General features: G+C 37.6%; 1 protein-coding gene across 6 annotated transcripts in view; it reads left to right on the top strand.

The window, feature by feature from the left end:
- UBR2 (ubiquitin protein ligase E3 component n-recognin 2) overlaps positions 1-21,077 on the top strand; it is a 124,685-nt gene that overhangs the window by 74,291 nt on the left and 29,317 nt on the right. For all 6 annotated transcript variants that reach the window (XM_043591414.1, XM_043591413.1, XM_043591416.1 and 3 more), the window contains exons 15-29: positions 838-1,021; positions 3,715-3,776; positions 4,434-4,544; positions 5,487-5,552; positions 6,937-7,059; positions 7,200-7,263; positions 8,234-8,358; positions 11,373-11,425; positions 12,839-12,941; positions 13,936-13,984; positions 14,413-14,567; positions 16,461-16,563; positions 19,536-19,645; positions 19,757-19,837; positions 20,160-20,338. In XM_043591414.1, coding sequence (XP_043447349.1) covers positions 838-1,021; positions 3,715-3,776; positions 4,434-4,544; positions 5,487-5,552; positions 6,937-7,059; positions 7,200-7,263; positions 8,234-8,358; positions 11,373-11,425; positions 12,839-12,941; positions 13,936-13,984; positions 14,413-14,567; positions 16,461-16,563; positions 19,536-19,645; positions 19,757-19,837; positions 20,160-20,338 — 1,568 coding nt within the window. The remainder of the gene's footprint in view (positions 1-837; positions 1,022-3,714; positions 3,777-4,433; positions 4,545-5,486; positions 5,553-6,936; positions 7,060-7,199; positions 7,264-8,233; positions 8,359-11,372; positions 11,426-12,838; positions 12,942-13,935; positions 13,985-14,412; positions 14,568-16,460; positions 16,564-19,535; positions 19,646-19,756; positions 19,838-20,159; positions 20,339-21,077) is intronic.

Below are 21,077 nucleotides of genomic sequence, written 5' to 3' on the forward strand. Positions count from 1 at the left end.
GTTACTATCTTCATTTTTTCCATAATCCCATCTAGATTTTGAGCATATAAAAAGAGTTTAGAAATTTATCCAAAAGTAAAGCTTTACAATTGTTACATTTGTTCTGTCTTAAAATTATTTTGCTTTCCTTTGGCTATAAAGTCTAGATGAGAGCCTGTGTAAGTTGAGAGGTAACAGAAGACTTCTGAACTATGTGTCAGAGTTAACTGGTCAAAGAGTAAAACATATTCCTGACTGAGAGACAGCTGCATCATGCTCTGTGATAAGAAAGAGTATGGTTGGTCCAGAAGCTGTGAGAAGGCTCAGGTTGGAGCACAGAGGTTGAAGGTAGAAAAGTGGACAGGTGCCTGACTTTGCAGGGCCTTGGAAAGAAATTTGGGTTTTATTCTAACAAATTGAGATGCCACTAGCGGCTACCAAGCAGAAAAAGTGACATAACCCAGTTTACACGTTTTTTAAAGTTATTCTGTGTGGAGAATAGATGGAGGAGGGAAAAAGTAGAGAGATTTAATAGATGGTTGGCTTTCCTTTGAGTTACTGGAGGTGATCAGTGGCCAGGTTTGAGAGAAATTTAGAAGGTGAAATCGCCAGTTTGGGAATAGATTGGACAGTGGGAAATGAGGGAAAGGAGGGTATTGGAATAACTTCTAGATTTCCACCGCTGTATGGAGACAGGGCACTGGAAGAGGGGGAGTTGGGGGAGGGAAGATTGAATTTGGTGTTGCCTATATTGATATTTGAGGTACTTACATACTGACTTCGTCGAATTTGAGGTGCTTATTCAATGCTGTAGAAACCCAGCCTTTTGAATAACTTACAGAAAACCCTCTTTTTTAGGAAAAAGTGTTAATTGAAGCTTACAAGAAATGCCTTGCTGTATTGATGCAGTGTCATGGTGGTTTCACTGATGGTGAACAGCCAATCACGTTAAGCATTTGTGGACATTCAGTGGAAACTATCAGATACTGTGTTTCCCAAGAAAAAGTTAGCATTCACCTCCCAGTTTCTCGCTTACTTGCAGGTAAAGCATTTCTCCCCCCCCCCACCAAAGGACCCTGAAATCATCTTTTAAATTGTTGTTTGTGACTAATATTTATTGAGCACTTAGTACACATTATACTGAGAGTTTGCTAAGCATTGACTTAATCACCATCCGCCTGTGAGGTAGGTATTGTTATTGAATTTCCTTCACGGATGGGAAGACTGAGACACAGAGGTGACTTGCTTAATGTTATGCGGTGAGAAAGAGAGTGGGGATTGTGAGGTGGTTTGGCACCAGAATCCATCTTTATAACAACCATACCATAGCACTTCTTCAGACTTTTTTTTTTTTTTTTGAGAGAGAGAGAGAGAGAGAGAGAGAGAGAACGAACATGCACGAGGGAAGGGCAGAGAGGCAGAGGGAGAGAGAATCCCAAGCAGGCTCTGCACTGTCAGCACGGAGCCCAATGCAAGGCTTCAACTCACAAACCGTGAGATGATGACATGAGCCGAAGTCAAGAGTTAGATGCTTAACCTGAGCCACCCAGGTGTGCCCCCTTCAGACTTCTTCACTGCACTTAATCACCTGTTGTTACTGCTTAACTCAACCCAGATTCAAGGTCTGTGTTGTTAAATTCAAATTGCTGTATCACTTAAGTGATTGCTGGTAAACTGAAACCACCCCCAAATTTTTTTCTCTCCCTCCAAGCTTATTTATTGATAACCTTTTTAGGGATAGTTTTTTAATCATGAGTGGTTGATTTACAAGCCATTTATATTTGGTAGAATATTTGAGGCTGCCACCTTGCAGCAACCAAAAACTTTGAATATACATTCGTCCATCTCTGCAGACTCATTTCAGTGTAGCTTCCTTCTGTATTTCTTGATTGCAGGGATTCTTTTTTTTTTTAATTGTAGGAAATCTTATCCTGCTCACATACTGTTGTTCCCTTTAGTTCCATTTTTAACTGAGAGAGTAGAAAGAAGTTCTAAAGGTAGCTATTTTTACTCATTGCAGCATTTGTAATTTAAGTGTATGGCTCAGTAACCTAATATGACGTGAAAGTGGGGTGCATGTGTGTATGTGTGTAAGAAATTGTAGAGAACTGATACCATTTCTTCCTTAAACGTTTGGTAGAGTTCGTCAGTGAAGCCATAAGAACCTGATACTTTCTTTTTTGGAAGGTTATTAACTACCGATTCCATTTCTTTAATGGATGTAAGTTAATTCTAGTTATCTGTTTTTCCTTGTATGAGTTTGGTAGTTTGTGTTTTTCAAGAAACTGGTACATTTCATCTAAGTTATCAAATTTGTGGGCATAGGGCCATTCCTGGTATTCCTTTATTCTTTTAATGTCCATGGGATCAGGACTAATAATCCCTGTTTTCTGAAGGCAATTTTTCATTGTTCTGACCATTATCCCATCTTCCTCCTGCTAGAGCCTAGCATTAGAATAGTCTTCTGGAAGTTGTGAAGATTTAAGATAACTTAGCCATCTGGATATCAGTAGTACAACAAATGGAACAACAACCAAAAAAAACAAATGGAACAACAAAAAAGCACTTAGTATGAAATTATGATTGTGGGAAGAAATCTCTTATTTCTGTAACTTGTTCAGGCCCAGTTGTGTTTCTGTAAGTGCTTTGGGCATCCTGAACCTGTTGATAGTCAATATGAGCAGGTAACAGCGTGGTGTTGTGGAAGAGTATTCAGCTGGAGTGCAGGAACGTTGGTCCCGTTTACTGCTCAGCTGCTGATCTTTGCTGCCTTTATAAAAATCTGGTTGTATGATGGAGGCTGATGCTGATAGTTACCCACAAGGAAAATAGTACCCTTCAGATGTACTAGTTTCTGCCTAGGTGTCTACCACTCTCAAACCTTCTCAGTGAACATTTTTGAGCATTCTACTCACTGTTGATAAAGCTTGGCCTGAATGCTTATAATCTAATTGAAGAGCTAAGGAAACACATACAAAATAGTTCAAGAACAACTTGGAGTGTGTACTAATGGAGGTTGAGTGTCAGAGTGTCAGAATGAGACTCAAAATGTAGGTCTTCTCGGGTGACAAAAGCCTTAAGCCAGGCTTGACCCACATGGCCAACATCCACTGATAAGATTATAAAAACCATTCCCTGTTTAGACAACATAAACAGGATAATTAATTCTTAAGTAACAGAATTAACTAAGGTGGAGCTATACAAGAGCCCTTTGCAGTCAGGAACTTAAGAGGCTTTGATCTTAAACTGGAAGTTCTGGGGAACTTAATTCTGAGATCAGGATCCACGCAGACCATGAATCCCAGAACCAGTTTCCCTGTTCACTTGCCAGAAGGATCTCTCCTACTATACTCTAAATGGGAACAGACTCCATAGCCCAATGAAACATGACCCTTCAAGTTGGCATAACATATATAAATTGCTTTAATAGTTCTATAACTGCTTTTGTGTGTTTGTATGTCTAACATTTATCTCCATAAAATGTCATCCGTGTATATCAGTACATGTAATTAAGACTGTGGTTCTAAATGTGCCTTTGATCCAGAGGTTCATTAGAATATCAATTAAAAAGCTTCATTTATGGATGCAATTCATTTTCTATCTTAATTTGTAATGGGATACGTTCCCAAAGAAAAAGAGAAAAGAAGTTAGATACAAAGTTGAGTGAATATTTAGGACTTTTTTCTAAGTGACTTGCAGTTGTAGAAATACTTTTTTGTTTATTCTTCCATGCAGGTTTACATGTATTATTAAGCAAAAGTGAAGTGGCATATAAATTTCCAGAGCTACTACCTCTAGTAAGTAGTACTAACATTTAAAAGTAAATACCTATGTATTATGTTCCATGTATTTGAAATCAGTTTGAAACAAACTTTATTAAACAAGAGTTCTTCAGAAAAACAGAACCAGTGGAAGAGTGTATCCACATGCATGTGCACATGGGTATGTAAGTATGGAGAAAGAAAGAGACATAAAAAAAAAATGGATTTATTGTAAGGAATTGGCTCATGCACTTATGGGCCTGACAAGTGTGAAATATGCCTGCCTGGCAGTCTGGCATGGCAGGCTGAGGACCCAAGGAAGAGTTGATGTAGTCTGAGGACCAAAGGCAATCTGGAAGCAGAATTTCTTCATCCTGTGTTTTCTCTTAAGGCCTTGAACTAATTGGATGAGGTCCACCCACATTATGGAGAGTAATCTGCTTCACTCAGAGTCTACTGATTTAAAAATTAATCATGTCCACAAAATACCGTCATAGCAACATTAACTGGTGTTAATCAAAAACGGTGCCATGGCCTGTCCAAGTTGACCCATAAAATTAACCGTCACACAAACATACTTTGAGTAATTTTAACTACTGTTTTATATAAAGTTTCCATCCCTATCAACCAGTCTTCTTCATAGAGTTGAGATTTTTGAGTATTTTTTTTTTGTTTTATTTTTTGTCTTTACAGAGTGAACTTAGCCCACCCATGTTGATAGAACACCCTCTTAGATGTCTTGTTTTATGTGCCCAAGTACATGCAGGAATGTGGAGAAGAAATGGGTTCTCTTTAGTAAACCAGGTAAGTGTATTTTTAGTTTATGAGTAGTTTTCATCCATTCCTTTGACTTCTGTGAAGGTTATAATTTTCAACATACTTAAGTCTTTGAAAGTTGAGTATCTATATTAAAATTGTTCAAGAAGATAAATGTAAGGTTAAACCAAAATGTTTCTTGGAACTTTTATTCATACTTTGTCAAGAAACAATATCAAAAGTACAAATGAACTTAATTTTCTTGATATTTAACTTGAGATCATTTTTTAGAACAACAAATGTAATATAATAAAAATTCAGATTTCATCCCTTTAAATTGTGGTAAAAGTTCTATTAGATGGTTGTCAGAGGGGAGGGAGTCAGAGGATGGGTAAAATGGGTGAAGCTGAGTGGGAGGTATAGGTTTCTAATTTTGGAGTCAGGATGAGAGGCACAGCATAGGGAATAGAGTCAATGGCATTATAATAGTGTTATATGGTGACAGATTGTACCTAAACTTGTGAGCACAGCGTAACATGTAGACTTGTCCGATCGCTGTCTTGTACACCTGAAACTCATGTAACATTGTGTGTCGACTCTACTTCAATCAAAAAAAGCTCTATAGTAATTAGCTCTGAAATTGAGGTTTTAAGTTTTAGACTTCATCAAGTCTTGGTATAGATAAGGTTCCCCCCCCTCCCCCATTTTTCGTAGCTATAAACCTTACAGAAGTAACTTTCTTGGGAGAACCAGAAAGTTGGCTGCAAAATGTGAACCATACAGTGAACACTGAAATCTGAAAATTTCTAATTAATCTCTGCTAAGATAGTATTAACTGTTGAGGAAGCCACATTGTGTGTTGGTGCGTGTGCACACACACACATTCACACTTGCATTGAACCCATGTGCTCTTGGGGATTGGGGAGAGGAGGGACCTGCACAAATAAAAACCTATTTGCCCAATGTAATTATTATTATTATTTTTTTTAGATTTATTACTACCACAATGTGAAATGCAGGCGTGAAATGTTTGACAAGGATATAGTAATGCTTCAGGTAATGAATTAAAAGCATTAAACTTACAGTTCATAGGGAATTGTTTTCCTTGTTATTTCTACAGAACCCAGCACTTAGGATTACTTCCAAATCTGTAACTTTAGCCTAGCCCTGTCTACTGAGCTCCAAACTCATATGACTAAGAGCCTGTAGAACATTTTCATCTAGATTTCCTGGACACATCTCAGATTTAACATATTCAAACTACTCTTATTTCCTCCATACCTTCCTCCTATCTTGCGTTTCCTACCTTGGTGTATTGTTCAACAGTGTATATAGTTGTTAGAGTCAGAAACCTGAAAGCCGTCCTTTTTTCATTGTCCTCTGATTAAAGCCCCAACCCCGTTAAACTGATTTGATTTCCAAGGCTTGTGAAACTTACCTTTCTTAAAATTCTCTGAAATTGCCATGCTCTGTCTTAAGTCTTAAACTCTGCACATTTCTTTCTTTTGCTCCCTAGTTTGCCCACCCTACCTGCTTCCTTTTCCATTTACCTAGTGACTTGTTTTCCTGCATGTCTTAGTGTTCAGGGTCACTTTCTCCAGAAAGCCATTGCAGACACACAATAATGTGGCTACATATCCCATTTGGGAAGGCCCATAGCATGGTGCTCATCCCCAGCGTAGCTTTCATAGCTCTGGATTGTGGTTGCCTATTTACTTCTTGTCCCCTCCACTAAATCACGGCAACTATATCTTAGTCCCTGTTTGTCTGTTGTGCATAGCACAATACTTATCATATAGTAGTTTTTCCATATTATTGCTGTGGATTGAAAAATTATAGAAAAGTTATGGAATGTAAATTTCAAAAATGATTGGTTCAAAATAAATTAAAATCCAAGTTGATTTAGAATTTATACAGATGAAATTAAAGGAGAATTAAACTAATATTTAAAAGCTGTTACTTCAGTTAGCATAGTTTTTATCAGCAAAAATTAGTTTGAGAGTTCTTGATAACAATCTAATATCACGTATATAAAAAGTACTAGAAGCTTAATTGCCATATCACGTTTCTCTCTGAGTCCACATACTAGACGGTGATAGGAGAATGCTGAAATAAAACTTAAGAACTGCATTCATGGGGCTGCAAGTAATTCAAAGCATTAAAAGGAAAGAGAACCTATAGTCCATGTTACTCTGATGTGTTGGTTTAGAGGAGGGTTGTTTTGTTTCTGTTTCATTTTGTTTTACCATCTTAGATTCTTGTCCACACTTGTAGCTTCCACAAGTAGGGAATTGGGCTAAATGGGTTTTCGTCTTGTATTGGGATTGGTGACTAAGCTATTTTCACCTATGCAGCCCAAAATATCTTCCACTAATTATTTAGTAACCCTTTTGACCTCCCTCTTTTCCTTTATCTCAAACATTAAAAAAAAAAAAAAAAGACAGGTGTCTCTATGATGGATCCGAATCATTTCCTGATGATAATGCTCAGCCGCTTTGAACTTTATCAGATTTTCAGTACTCCAGACTATGGGAAGAGATTTAGCTCAGAGATTACCCATAAGGTAAGAGCATGTTTTATAAGCCCGTTTATAAGCCTCATTTAAAGAAGTATCTTCCATTCTTTTGGGGTACATTCATTACCTGAGATAATACAGTACTGGTATTCTTATCTCTGAACTTTCTCTCCCCCCACTTGCTACAGGATGTAGTTCAGCAAAATAATACTCTAATAGAAGAAATGCTATACCTCATCATAATGCTTGTTGGTAAGTTTGGATTGTTTGCGACCTTTATAAAATTACATTGGTTTTTGTGGTGGCAAATAGTTCAGAATTTCTGAGCTATGTTTCTTTTAGTTGAGCGGTTCTTCAGTTTGGGGGGAAGGTTAGAGCATCCACGTCTTTCTCCCCTCTGGTTACTGTAGCACCGAGAGTGATGGTCCTGTGGCAATTTGGAACAAGAGAGTAGACGTACTGAAGTAGAATAATCTGAAAGACTCCTTGTCTGAGGAGAAAGAAGGGGAACAGAAGAGTATACCAAGCAAGAATAGGATATTTAGGATCTATTTACTGTTACTTTATATCTTAGGGATGTTTCCTCCCATGGTTTTGTGTCACAAAACTTATCTTGGCTTTAGATACAATAATAATAATAATAATAATAATAATAATAAAATTAATAGAGACATGTGGCTAATAGATGCAGGTTTCTTTTCTTACTGCCTGTATTTTCAGTCTTGTCACCTCCATCTTTCCTATTCTTTTATCCTATACCTTCCCCACCTCCTCTGCTATTTTAGACTCTGTAGTTCATAGAACAGAGAATCCTGGCTACTGTCAGGAGGTGATATCTTATTTGCCACTAGATAGAAGGACAAAGGAAGGCTCCTCTCCCTGCTACCATGTGGCAGATGGCGGGAAAAGCAGTTTCCGAGGCTACTGGTTCAACTACTGCTGTACCACTTTTCTACTACATCCAGTTCCTTCCTGCCTTCTGATCCTATTCTTTCAAAACAGCAACCAGAGTTTTCTCTCCTCTGCCCAAACCCTGCACTCACTTGTTGTGTCTGAGCCTCAGAGGTTAGGAGCTGCTCTGACCCTAGCTTGTTGCCGAGCCAGTTGCTACCTTCCCATTGCATAGAAAGAAAAATATATTGTGTTGCGTGAATTGTAAGTATATACTGCTTAAGTATGCTGGTTATGTTAAATGTGTGGATATGTGCTTTTGCATTGACAGGAGAGAGATTTAGTCCTGGAGTTGGACAGGTAAATGCTACAGATGAAATTAAGCGAGAGATTATCCATCAATTAAGCATCAAACCTATGGCTCATAGTGAACTGGTGAAGTCTTTACCTGAAGATGTAAGTACCTATACCTTAAAAAAGAAATTTAGAAATTCTTCCCTCCCTGTCAGGCTAGTGTGTAGAGATTACTTCTGTATACCTTTTCCAGTGGTAAAGACTACAGTTCTAGGACATGTATAACTCCTACTAGTCGCTCTTACTAGAAATAATTAGAGGGGTGCTTGGCTGGCTCAGTTGCAGAGCATGTGACTCTTGAACTTGGGGTCATGGGTTTGATCCCCATGTTGGGCATAGAGATTACTTTAAAAAAAATTTTTTAATGCTGAAAAAAAAAGAGAATACTAGGGATGGGGGATAGAAAAGAGCATAGAAGTAGAATCTCTTACAGGGAATTCTTAGAAAAGATAAGGATGCTAAATAAAAGTAAACCTGGTCTTGGGGCGCCTGGTGGCTCAGTCGGTTGAACGTCCAGCTTCAGTTCAGGTCATGATCTCGTGGTTCGTGAGTTCGAGCCCCACGTCAGGCTCTGTGCTGACAGCTCAGAGCCGAGGCCCTGCTTCGGGTTCTGTCTCCTTCTTTCTCTGCCCCTCTCCCGCTCACACTCTGTGTCTGTCTCTCGCTCTCAAAATAAATAAACATTAAAAAAAAAAAAAAGTAAACCTGGTCTTGAGAACTGAATTTATGTATCCAGTAGATAAGGGCTTGTTATAGAGTCTTTACTACAAAGTTGCCATGGGTGGTGTAATGTTTAACCTAGTGTATTGGAGAAGGAAGTGAGAAAATACCTGCCCGGCTGTGTTGAGCAAACTGAAGTTTTCCAGAGCTTTTTCCTTCTGAAGCATTCAAAAACTCTTCTTAGGGAGCCATCTCTTTTCCTTCTAGTGAATGTAAAATAATGTTCATGGGCATTCAGAAGCTAATTATAACTGTAGGGTCTCAAGGTCTTTGGCCACCTATTTTTCAGCCACAGGGTTTTTCAGATAGATAACCAACACCTCTGGTTAGGAGTGGTCCTTATTTCCTTGAGGCTTTTCAAAATGTTTCCCCAAATTTGAAACATAGATCAAAACTTTCAACCTTAATGGTCATTCTTCTGGGACTTAAACCCCTATTTGTTTCATAGTAATACTTCCTTTAAACTTTGCATTATGAAAAATTTCAAATATCTATAGAAGTAGAAAACATAACAGAACCCATCTCCAGTTTCAACTAGTCTTGTTTTATCTTTACCCCAACCATGAATCCCTGCCCCCCCCCCCCGATTATTTTGTTAAGAATGTCAAGTTTACCCACAGATGACACACGCTCTCCACCATCCAACCAAAACCACAGCGTGAGTTTGCAACAGGGGAGGGAAAAAAAAGAATCAAAACTTCCAAGGCCCTGGTTTTTTTCTTAAAAGTACTTGAAAAAGGAAAATTCATTTGTGTTTTTTATTTACATTTAATATTTTTTGTATGTATTGTTAGGGGTCAACCATTTTTAATGATCTCAGATGACCAAACCAGCCTTTGGAGTGTTCTCTGTTCTACTTCTGACTTTACTTGTGGTGGACCATGTTCGTTATAATTTCAAAGGAGAAAAAAAAAAAACTTTGAAAAAAAAACAAACAGAAACAACAACAAACAGTCTTAATTCCGAGCATTCCAGTAACTTTTTTTATGTATGTACTTAGCTGTACTATAAGTAGTTGGTTTGTATGAGATGGTTAAAAGGGCCAAAGGTAAAAGATTTCATTTTTTTCCTTTTTGTCTGTGCGGTTTTATTTATTTTTTTGGCCTGTTTGATGTAGGTGTACTGTTGTACAACAGTAATCCAGAATTTGATTTTGCTGAGCTGTTCTAACCAAAACAAAACAAAACAAACAAACAAACAAAAAGCCCAGAATACCAGGTTTACCATTTCATCTATAACTAGAATTGTATGTGTGTAAAACAATGGTTCTCGGCCAGGGACAACTTTGCCCCCACGAGACATTTGGCCAGATCACCACTCAGGGCAGGGTCGTATGGTGCTCCTGGCATCCAGTGAGCAGAGGCCAGAGGTGCAGCTGAATATCCTGCAATGCACAGGACAGAACCCCCACAGCAAAGAATTGTCTGCTCTAGATGTCAGCAGGGCCAACATGGAGAAACTGGTCCAAAAGGACTTTTAGGAAAACTTGTCTATCCGTATGCCACGATCACACCTAAAAGAACAATAATCAATAATTTCTTAATACCACTAGATATCTAGTCAGGATAAAAATTACTTGTGCTTTTTTAATACAGGAAACAAATCCTGAGTTGCTAGATGAGGAAGCAATTACAGTTTCACTTCGACTTTAGAATAAAGAAGAATACAATTTAAAACAGCATTTTAAAATACATCTTGTACAAAGTAATGGCAACTATATTTACCAAACATTCTTGACCAGAGAATTCTTTAATTAGAATTCCTATTAACATCTTGTTATTAATAGGATATGATTTCGGAAATGCTGTTTTACCAAAAATAGATAAGAAATTAGTGTAACCTTCACGAAATGCTAAATATCTTACATAAATTTTAAATGTTATGTGTACTTTGTGCTTTTAAGTTAATTCCTTTTGAAAGCTGTCACCTTGAAACCGTAGGATAGTGACTTATTTTTAACTGTATGAGTCTGAATGAATGTTAGCTTATCAACTAAGTTTCCCTCGTTATGTATTAATAATTATGTTTACTATGGAATCCTCAGCTATAAAAACTGGGATAATAGTATAGCTGCTTCATAGAGTTGCTGTGTAAGGCTTAAGAAGAGAAAAGCACAGGGGCACCTGGGTGGCTCAGTGGGTTAAGCATCCAGCTTCAGCTCAGGTCATGATCTCATGGTTTGTGGGTTCGAGCCCTGCGTTGGACTCTGTGCTGACAGCTCAGAGCCTGGACCCTGCTTCTGTGTCTCCCTCTCTCTTTCTGCCGCTCATTGCTCACGTTCTGTCTCACTCTCTGTCAAAAATAAAAGTTAAAAAAGAGAGAGAGAAAAGCACAATGTTTAAAGTGCTAGCAGATACACAATTAACATGAAACACACTTGTTTCTCATACTGTTAGGAGAACAAGGAGACTGGCATGGAGAGCGTAATTGAAGCAGTTGCGCATTTCAAGTGAGTTTACTTCCTGTTGTTTCCCGTTCAGTTGTTTTTAATATATTAATTTTTCTTGGTGCTTCCTTTGATGGAACTGAGAATGAAATTGTTGCCTTCAGAGAGTGACAGCCTTTTCAGATACAAATTTCTGAACTAGATTTCTCACTGTCCTTTCACTCTTCTGATCTAGCTCTTCACTCAGTAACTAAAATTGATTTATAAGAATGTTCACTGTGCTCAGAACCAGTGTTCATAGCTGATAGTTTCAGATAATTGACATTAAACTGAACAGATGACCTAAGGCAGTGCATTGAGCTTTCTTAAAACTGCTTTCTTCGTTTTCATTTGAATGCGTCTCCTAAGTTATGGGATGGCCTTTGAATACTGCCTTCACTCTTCCAGTGCATTGCCCAGTCAGTAAACCAGTTTATCCCCACTAAGGTTGTTGAGGCAGCTTCTCAATGCTGCTTTTTCCTTGCTCCCACCCCAACAGTAATGTCTTTATTTTTGTTGATTATAAAGATACAATATATGGGGACATCTGGGTGGCTCAGCCAGTTAAACATTGACTCTTGATCTCAGCTCAGGTCTTGATCTTGGGGTCATGAGTTCAAGCCCTGCATTGGGCTCTGCACTGGGTGTGAAGACATTAAATTAAATTAAATTAAATTAAATTAAATTAAATTAAATTAAAAGATACAACACTTGCTTTTAGAGAAAATACAGAAATATATATAATATATATAAAAGATATATATATATATAAAAAAGATTCTCTAAACCTTAAAATTGTACCTACTTTTTTCCACTTCTACTCTGATAAGTAGAACTTATCAGAGATATCTTTATATGTCAAAGTTTAAAAATTATTATTACTTTTAATGATGTTCAACTGTTTAGAGGTGTCGTAACGTGCGTAACCTATTCCCTATAGTTAGACTTTGAATTGTCACTACAATGACCATCGCATTCACCTGTCCAGTTAGGATTAATTCAAAGTGGATGTGTCAGGCAAAATGATGTACATAGAGCTTTGCTGTAGATTGCCAAATTAACCCATAGAAAATAGTAACAGCATGGGGCGCCTGGGTGGCACAGTCGGTTAAGCGTCCGACTTCAGCCAGGTCACGATCTCGCGGTCCGTGAGTTCGAGCCCCGTGTCGGGCTCTGGGCTGATGGCTCAGAGCCTGGAGCCTGTTTCCGATTCTGTGTCTCCCTCTCTCTCTGCCCCTCCCCCGTTCATGCTCTGTCTCCCTCTGTCCCAAAAATAAATAAAACGTTGAAAAAAATTAAAAAAAAAAGAAAATAGTAACAGCTTACATCCACCAGAAGTAAATGAGAGCTTTGATTTTTTTATTCTGTTATCTAAGCTTGTCTCATAAATTAGTGTATGACTTTAGTAATAATATTTTAAGGACTTTTTTTCCATAGAAAACCTGGATTAACAGGACGAGGCATGTACGAACTGAAACCAGAGTGTGCCAAAGAGTTCAATTTGTATTTCTATCACTTTTCAAGGGCAGAGCAGTCCAAGGTAATTGGGAAAATTAAAAGTGTACTGAGGAAGAGCTGTGTTTCTTTGTTTTTCCTAAACAACTTTTACTGCTTTTCAGAGATTGAAAAAGGATACATTTTTATTATAGGAAATTTGAAAAATATAAAAAGTATAATGAAGGAAAGTATAGATTACCTAAAATATCACTTCCTAATATTTTGGGTTCCCCCTCCCCATACATAAGATCTTTTGCTACATACATAAGATCTATATAATTATATACATAACCACACATATGTATTTTACTGGCTTTTGAAGACAGATTGTCAACCTATGTAATAGTCAGTTAAGCTATTTTATGTTCATTTCAGAATTGCTACTACTTAACATGTGTTCCAATAGAAATTTATGGAATTTTCCTCATGAGTCTTAGTCAAATTTTGTCTTTTAGCAGTCTACTCTTAAAATACTTTTTCAGTAGATGGCGTTAATTAAACTTGAACATGAAGCTTTTGTTTAGTTTTAGATGCGTGTTGCAGAGCTCAGACCCAAATAACTTTTTTGGTTTTGGTTTGTATATGTTTCCCCTGCTTTTTAAAATAAGAAAGAACTCCTTGGGGTTTGGGGGGTGGGGGGGTGGTTAGTGGGGAAAAAAATAACCTTGATGTGTTGGTGTGGGGAGGGGGGACTATATATAAAACTAAGGGTAAATCTCTTCTAAAATCAGAAGATGAGAGGCACCTGGATGGCTTAGTCAGTTAAGCATCTGACTTCGGCTCAGATCATGATCTCATGGTTCCTGAGTTCGAGCCCATCATTGGGCTCTCTGCTGTTAGCATGGAGCCTGCTTCAGATCCTCAGTTTTCCGCCTCCACCTCTCCCCCCACACCCGCCAACAAAAAAAATAATAAAGTAAATAAATAAGTAAAATGAAATCAGAAGATGATATGACAAAGACAAAACTTAGTAGTTTTGGGTATTAGGTGGTTGTGCATTGCTAATTCCCTGTCCAAATGTCTTCCTTTCTTATTAGGCAGAGGAAGCTCAACGGAAATTGAAAAGACAAAATAGGGAAGATACAGGTACTTTTAATCTTTCTAAAACTCTCTTGTCAGTCCCTTCTCCTTGTTAAACGTTTTCTATCGACTATAATGATTATCCTTGATGAAGTGAAAGATTTAAATATATGCTTTCCGAGGGAACATTCAAGGCTAATAAATATGCAAATATAGGAATAAGTCTGAGTCACCTTTGGGTTACTGATTTTGTCTCAGATCCTAAGACATTTCTAGGGAAAACAAAGCTTTCCTCTGTACTGCTTCTATTTATGTAGCTGTTTTTATGCATTTGACGTTGAGAAGGTAAAATATAGTTTTAACATGTGTATTAGTGGATATTCTTTGAGTGAAGACCTGTCAGAAGTATCTAATACAGGGATAGGTTTGTTTGTTTTTGTTTTGTTTTTTAAGCATCTTCTACAAAGAAACCAGTAATAACTTTATTTGTGCAGCACTTCCACCTCCAGTTCTGCCTCCATTTTGCCCTCTGTTTGCAAGTCTGGTAAACATTTTGCAGTCAGACGTGATGTTGTGCATCATGAGGACAATACTGCAGTGGGCTGTAGAACATAATGGATATGCCTGGTCTGAGTCCATGCTGCAAAGGGTAGGTTTGAAGACATTTATTATTTATATTTCTGCGCGTTTTGGGTAAAAGCCAGAATATTCTTGTCCATATCTATATACAGACAACTTAGCACAAAATGCCATGTTACCTTAATTTGAAATATAGTAATATTATTACTGTTTTTTGTGTCTGACAGCGAAAATGATAGCCAGGCAGATATGTTTTTATACCACATGGTTGTGGTTCCCTTTTCTTGTTGGTCTATCTGCTTCTCATTGATTGTTGGTGATATGTCTTTGTTTATGCAGTACTCTGACGTTTGTATAATGTGTTATCTTTGACCTGTGTTTTTTATTTAATTCCCTCAAAACCCCCGTGGGTTCATCAGTATCTGTATTTTGCAGTTGAAGAAATTGAAACTCACAGACTAATGGTCTTATAGCTAGTAAGTGACATGTCTAGAACCTTGTTGGTATTTTACTTTATAGCTTTGATGTAACTCATTGAATTATTTATTTATTGAATTCACACAACATCCCTTTTGGGTAGATACAACTTTTTCCATTATGTAGATGAGCAAGTCAGTTTTCAGTGAGATTCAGTCAGCTTGTGTGTGTTACTCAATTAGTAAATAACATAATAGTAATTATTCAGTTAATAGACTTAGCCTACTCTGTACCTTATTCTGTGCTAAGTACTTTTACGTACAATATTTGCAATCTGCAGAACTCTAAAGGGAAACTGGTTTTTTCCATTTTAAAGATGATGAAATTAGGCTCAGAGGGATTCCCTGAAGCCATGTAGCTTGAAAGCAGTGAAGCCAGGATACAAATGAAAGTGAGCATTCTTCCAGAGCCTTCTTCCAAAGCTACTTTTCTTTCCATTGTCTCCGCACCCTCAAGTATCTCATTGGCTAAGATGTGTGTATACTTATACCCCCCTCCCGTTTATAAATATGCTTAAAACGTAAAAGCACAAAGCTATGGTCTACTAGAGACCATCAGTATTATCTGAGCAAAAGATTTGTCGGAAATGATAGAGAAAAAAAAAGAATGAAGGCTATTTACCTTTTGTGTACATTTGCTTTGTGTCATTCAAGCTAACCTAATTCATCCAAGTCTCCAACAGCCACAGTAGCTCTTCGTGTGGGGAAACGTACAGATGCCATACGTACATCTCCTTCAAAAATTGAGGAGCAGGATAAGAGCAGTAAAAATGCAAATAGACTCAGTGTAATTTTATATTTTCTTAGAAGCCTGGTGAGGAATTTTTTGCGAGATATAAAGAAGAACTGTAAACATCATTATAAGTTACATGGCATTAGAAATAAAAGTATCTGTCTTTCTGCGATGATTAAGATTTTTAGTCCTTAGAGAAATTTAAGTAGAAAGTATTGTAGACTAGCTCATTACATGATAGATGCTTTCAGCTCTAATTATTTGGCCACTGAGATTCTTTGAAGATTTTTTTAAGACCATAGTATAGGGATAGCATAAAACTGAAAAGTACAGGGGCGCCTGGGTGGCTCAGTCGGTTGGGCGGCCAACTTCGGCTCAGGTCATGATCTCGCGGTCCGTGAGTTCGAGCCCCACGTCGAGCTCTATGCTGACCTGCTCAGAGCCTGGAGCCTGTTTCGGATTCTGTGTTTCCCTCTCTCTTTGACCCTCCCCCATGCATGCTCTGTCTCTCTCTGTCTCAAAAATAAATAAACGTTAAAAAAAAAAATTAAAAAAAACTGAAAAGTACATATTATATGAATGGTTGGTCAGAGTTTGAATTTAATAAAAATTAGTATTTCAGCCTGTTTTTTACTGCACTTGGTCTTCAGTGGTTTGCTTTATCTTTTCTCAATCATGAACATTTTTGTTATTTCTTACAAACATATGTACTTGGTTTTTGATTTACTAAAAGTTACAAAATATTTTATTTGAGGTGTTACATTTAATTGGAATGGCACTTCAGGAAGAAAAACAGCATTTGGACAGTGTCACAGAAGAGCATGTAGTAACATTTACCTTCACTCAGAAGATATCAAGTATGTATATACACTTTTTACTAAACTAATTCAAGATACCAGTGATTTTAAATATGGAATATAACCTCTTATTTGCTCATGTAAATTCTAAACAGGTTATAATGGATCCAAATTTCTGAGGCTGTATGTATTCATCTGTGTGTTAAAGGTACTATATCAGATCCTGATATATATTCATAAAAATACTTAGGGACTGTGCATACTTAAAATACATAAATTTTAATTTATAAACTGAAAACCTTAATGAGGAGTCCTTAATTTGAAATCAATGTAGTGCATACATTTAAATTCTCACATATGCTTTTGAAAACACAAAGTATGCTATCAGGATTTCACTTCTACATTATTGCTGTTACCTTATAAAGACACCGAAAAGAAGAAAATGTGCTGTAGGGAATTAGTGTATCATTTATATAAAGTAATGCGATTTTTTTCTCAAAGGCCAGGAGGCTTTTTTTCTAGCTTTTTTTTTTTTTTTTTAATGTTTATTTATTTTGAGAGAGCGTGTGCATGAGGGAAGGGGCAGGGGATGAGAGAGAGAGAATCCCAAGCAGGCCCCACACTGTCAGCATAGAGCCTAACGCAGGGCTCAGTCTCCCCAACTTGAGATCATGACCTGTGCCAAAATCAAGAGTCAGACACTTAACTGACTGAGCCACCCAGGCACCTCTTTACTAGCTTTTTATTATTAAAAATTTTAAACATACAGGCAAGAGTTGGTACAGTAAACATCCATGTACCTACCACTTAGATTCAGTAATTAGTACTTTGCTATATTTACTTTAATATTTGCACACTTTTTAAAACCATTTGTTTTAGCCATCGTGTTTCTTCTCTAAGGAAAAGGTTTTCCTTTACTGATTTTCAAAATAAGCAGTTGGTCTAAAGTTGCCTTCAGTGGTGACAACTGTAAATCTTTTTTGTTTGCTTAGGACGGTTGTGTTTTTGGTTTTTAATATTACTCTTGGAGGGCACCTGGGTGGCTCAGTCTGTTGACTGACCAACCCTTGATTTCAGCTCAGGTCATGATCCCAGGGCTTTGGGATTGAGCCCCTTGTCGGGCTCCGCACTGAGCGTGGAGTCTGATTAAGAGTCTCTTTCCCTCTCTCCCTTTGCCCCTCTCCCCTGCTCACATGCTCATTTTCTCTCTCTAAAAAAAGAAAAAAATACTACTCTTTGATTTTTATTTATTCAGTGTTTTATAGTCACATATCAAGATTTCCTTTTTAAAATAGTTTCTTTTTGAAGCTTAAACTGCCAATCTTGGTCAGTGGGAATCTATTCAATTGGCTTCACTGTTCTTTTGACCCAAGCCCATTAGTATTTGCGCACCACATTGCTTTCTGGCACAAAAGATGCCCCGGGCACATTTGTGCTTTCCCTGCCCCAGACCTACAATCATCCATTTGCTGAGGTATTTTAAAGAATTTATGGTGGTATTCTGGGAGTGACAGTAGGTGTTATGACAGGAGTGGTCTTATTTGCTGCTAGTTCTCTATTTTTCCCCTTTTGCCCTCATCCAGGAAAGTGGGAGGAAGACAGGAAACTGCCTTTCCCCACTGAAGACTATGTTGTTAGGTGCCAGCCTTTCCCTATTCTTTTCTCTGTCAGTATTTCTTCCTATGGATTAGCATTGTATCTTGTGCCGTCTTTTTTTTTTACTTCAGGATAACCACACAGAAAACTCCCTAATTTCATCCACTCATCACTATACAATCTCAGATTCTGTTTCTCTTTTTGTCTTTCTTTTCAATAATCATCATTTTCTCTGAACATTCTTTATATTTCTCTTTAAATTTTTTTATTTATTTTTTGAGAGAGAGAGAGACATAGCGTGAGCAGGAGAGATACAGAGAGAGAGGGAGACACAGAATCCAAAGCAGGCTCCAGGCTCTCAGCTGTCAGCACAGAGCCCGACACGGGGCTCGAACCCATGAACCACGAGATCATGACCTGAGCCAAAGTCGGATGCTTAACCAACTGAGCCACCCAGGCACCCCTCCTTATATTTTTCTTTAAACATTTTATATAATTAAAACACACTGTTTAGGGGCGCCTGGGTGGCTCATTCGGTTAAGTGTCCGACTTCGGCTCAGGTCATGATCTCACAGTCCGTGAGTTCAAGCCCCGCATCAGGCTCTGTGCTGACGGCTCAGAGCCTGGAGCCTGTTTCGGATTCTGTGTCTCCCTCGCTCTCTGACCCTCCCCTGTTCATGCTCTGTCTCTCTCTGTCTCAAAAATAATATACGTTAAAAAAAATTTTTTTTTTTTAAAAAACCACACTGTTCAGAGTCAAATCCCTAAACTATAGCCACAGAACTTTAGATCTGAAAGAATATTAAAGAGCGCATAGTTTAGTCTCTTCCCCTCCTAGGAATATTTTGCCTAAATGGCAGCACTTAAAGAAAATCAAGAACTGGACATTTCTGACTATAAAACTAAATCAGCTAACATTAGATTAAGTATACTCTTGAGATTATGGATTTGACATGTATGTCTTTCCCTCAAATAAAAAATAACTTACAGAGAGAGAAATGGATTTTATTTTGAATCTAGGTTTTATTAAAAGACCAAAACATGTTGATATATTTTTACACACACACACACACACACACACACACACACACACACACACCCCTACCTGTAATCCAGCTCTTTTCTTAGACTTTGTAAAATCTGAGGTAGTCCTTTCAGCTGGGTTTTTATTTAATCTTGCTAAAAGCTATGTTAAAATAATCATTTGGTGTAAGATGCCCGTTTTGAATGATGAAAGAATTCTAGTTAACAATTTGTTTGAAAAGTACAGATACATTACATTCTTAAGAAATATTGAAAATCTCTAAAAAGCAGAGCTGTAATTAAATGATGGGCAGGTGATGTTATAAGCAACTTTATTTATCTTCTCATGCACAGTAATAAGCACTGTGAAGTGGTAGCTGTTGTTATCGTGAGTTTTATTTTTTCTGCCTTAGAACCTGGTGAAGCCCCAAACAACTCTCCTAGCATACTGGCTATGCTGGAAACACTACAGAACGCTCCCTACCTAGACGTCCACAAAGACATGATTAGGTGGATATTAAAGGTAAAATTTCCTGCATCGCTCTGCTTTTTTGCAAGAAACACTCAGTGTTTGTTATCTTTAAATTTTGATAATATTTCATAGCTTCCAAATAACTGATCCTTTTTGTCATAGACTTTTAATGCTATTAAGAAGATGAGAGAGAGTTCGTCCACCAGTCCCGTGGCAGAGACTGAAGGAACCATAATGGAGGAGGTATAAGAGGCAGCATGTGGTCCTACTGCAGCATGGTAGCAAGTTCACTATAAGTAATTTAACTTGTCTGCAATAAGTTGGTAGTTGATATTCACAAAAAATGTGAATTCCAAGAAACGTGCCACTATTTGTTTATCTTTATTGTAGCAATTTTTTTTGCTCTGCCTTTTTTTTAACAGGTTAAAAAAATCTTTTCTCTTGTTTAGATAAATGAGATTATAAAATAGTTTTTAACCAGTATTTACAATAAAGATAGTTATCCCTTGGGGTAAAAATGTGCATTTAGCATCTAATGGTCTAATTAAATGAAGCATAATTTCAGAGTTCAAGAGACAAAGACAAAGCTGAGAGGAAGAGAAAAGCCGAGATTGCCAGGCTCCGCAGAGAAAAGATCATGGCCCAGATGTCTGAGATGCAACGGCACTTTATTGATGAGAACAAAGAACTCTTTCAGCAGACTTTAGAACTGGATGCCTCTGCCTCCGCTGTTCTTGATAATAGGTAAAAAATAATCAACATTTTTTAATCTCTTGACCACTGGTTTCTCAACTAGAAAAGATGTTGCTTTTCTTCCTTAGAAGTATATTTTTGAGGCGCCTGGGTGGCTCAGTTGGTTAAGCGTCTGACTTCAGCTCAGGTCATGATCTCGTGGTTCATGGGTTCGGGCCCTGCTCAGGCTCTGTGCTGACAGCTCGGAGCCTGGAGCCTGCTTTGGATTCTGTGTCTACCTCTCTCTCTGCCCCTCTCCCGCTTGTACACTCTCTCAAAAATAAACATAAAATAGGGGCACCTGGGTGGCTCAGTCGGTTGAGCGTCCGACTTCAGCTCAGGTCATGATCTCACAGTTCGTGAGTTCGAGCCCCGCGTCGGGCTCTGTGCTGACAGCTCAGAGCCTGGAGCCTGCTTCACATTCTGTGTCTCCCTCTCTCTGCCCCTTCCCTGCTCATGCTGTGTCTCTCTCTGTCTCAAAAATAAACAAACATTAAAAAAATTTTTTTTTAATAAATAAATAAACATTATATATATATATATATATATATATATATTTTTTTTTTTTTTTTTTTTTTTTTTAAAGAAGTACACTTTTAACCCTGAAGTACTTTAGAAGGGTTGGTAGGTAAATTTTACAGCTTCCAATTATAGGAATTACTCTTAGAATTTGAATTTATTGATATATGTTTATACATATATATCTGACTATAGATACCATGTTTCTGCTCAGGATGATGGGTCACACAGA

This window comes from Prionailurus bengalensis, chromosome B2, assembly GCF_016509475.1.
Source record: "Prionailurus bengalensis isolate Pbe53 chromosome B2, Fcat_Pben_1.1_paternal_pri, whole genome shotgun sequence".
In the NCBI taxonomy this organism is placed as follows: domain Eukaryota; kingdom Metazoa; phylum Chordata; class Mammalia; order Carnivora; family Felidae; genus Prionailurus; species Prionailurus bengalensis.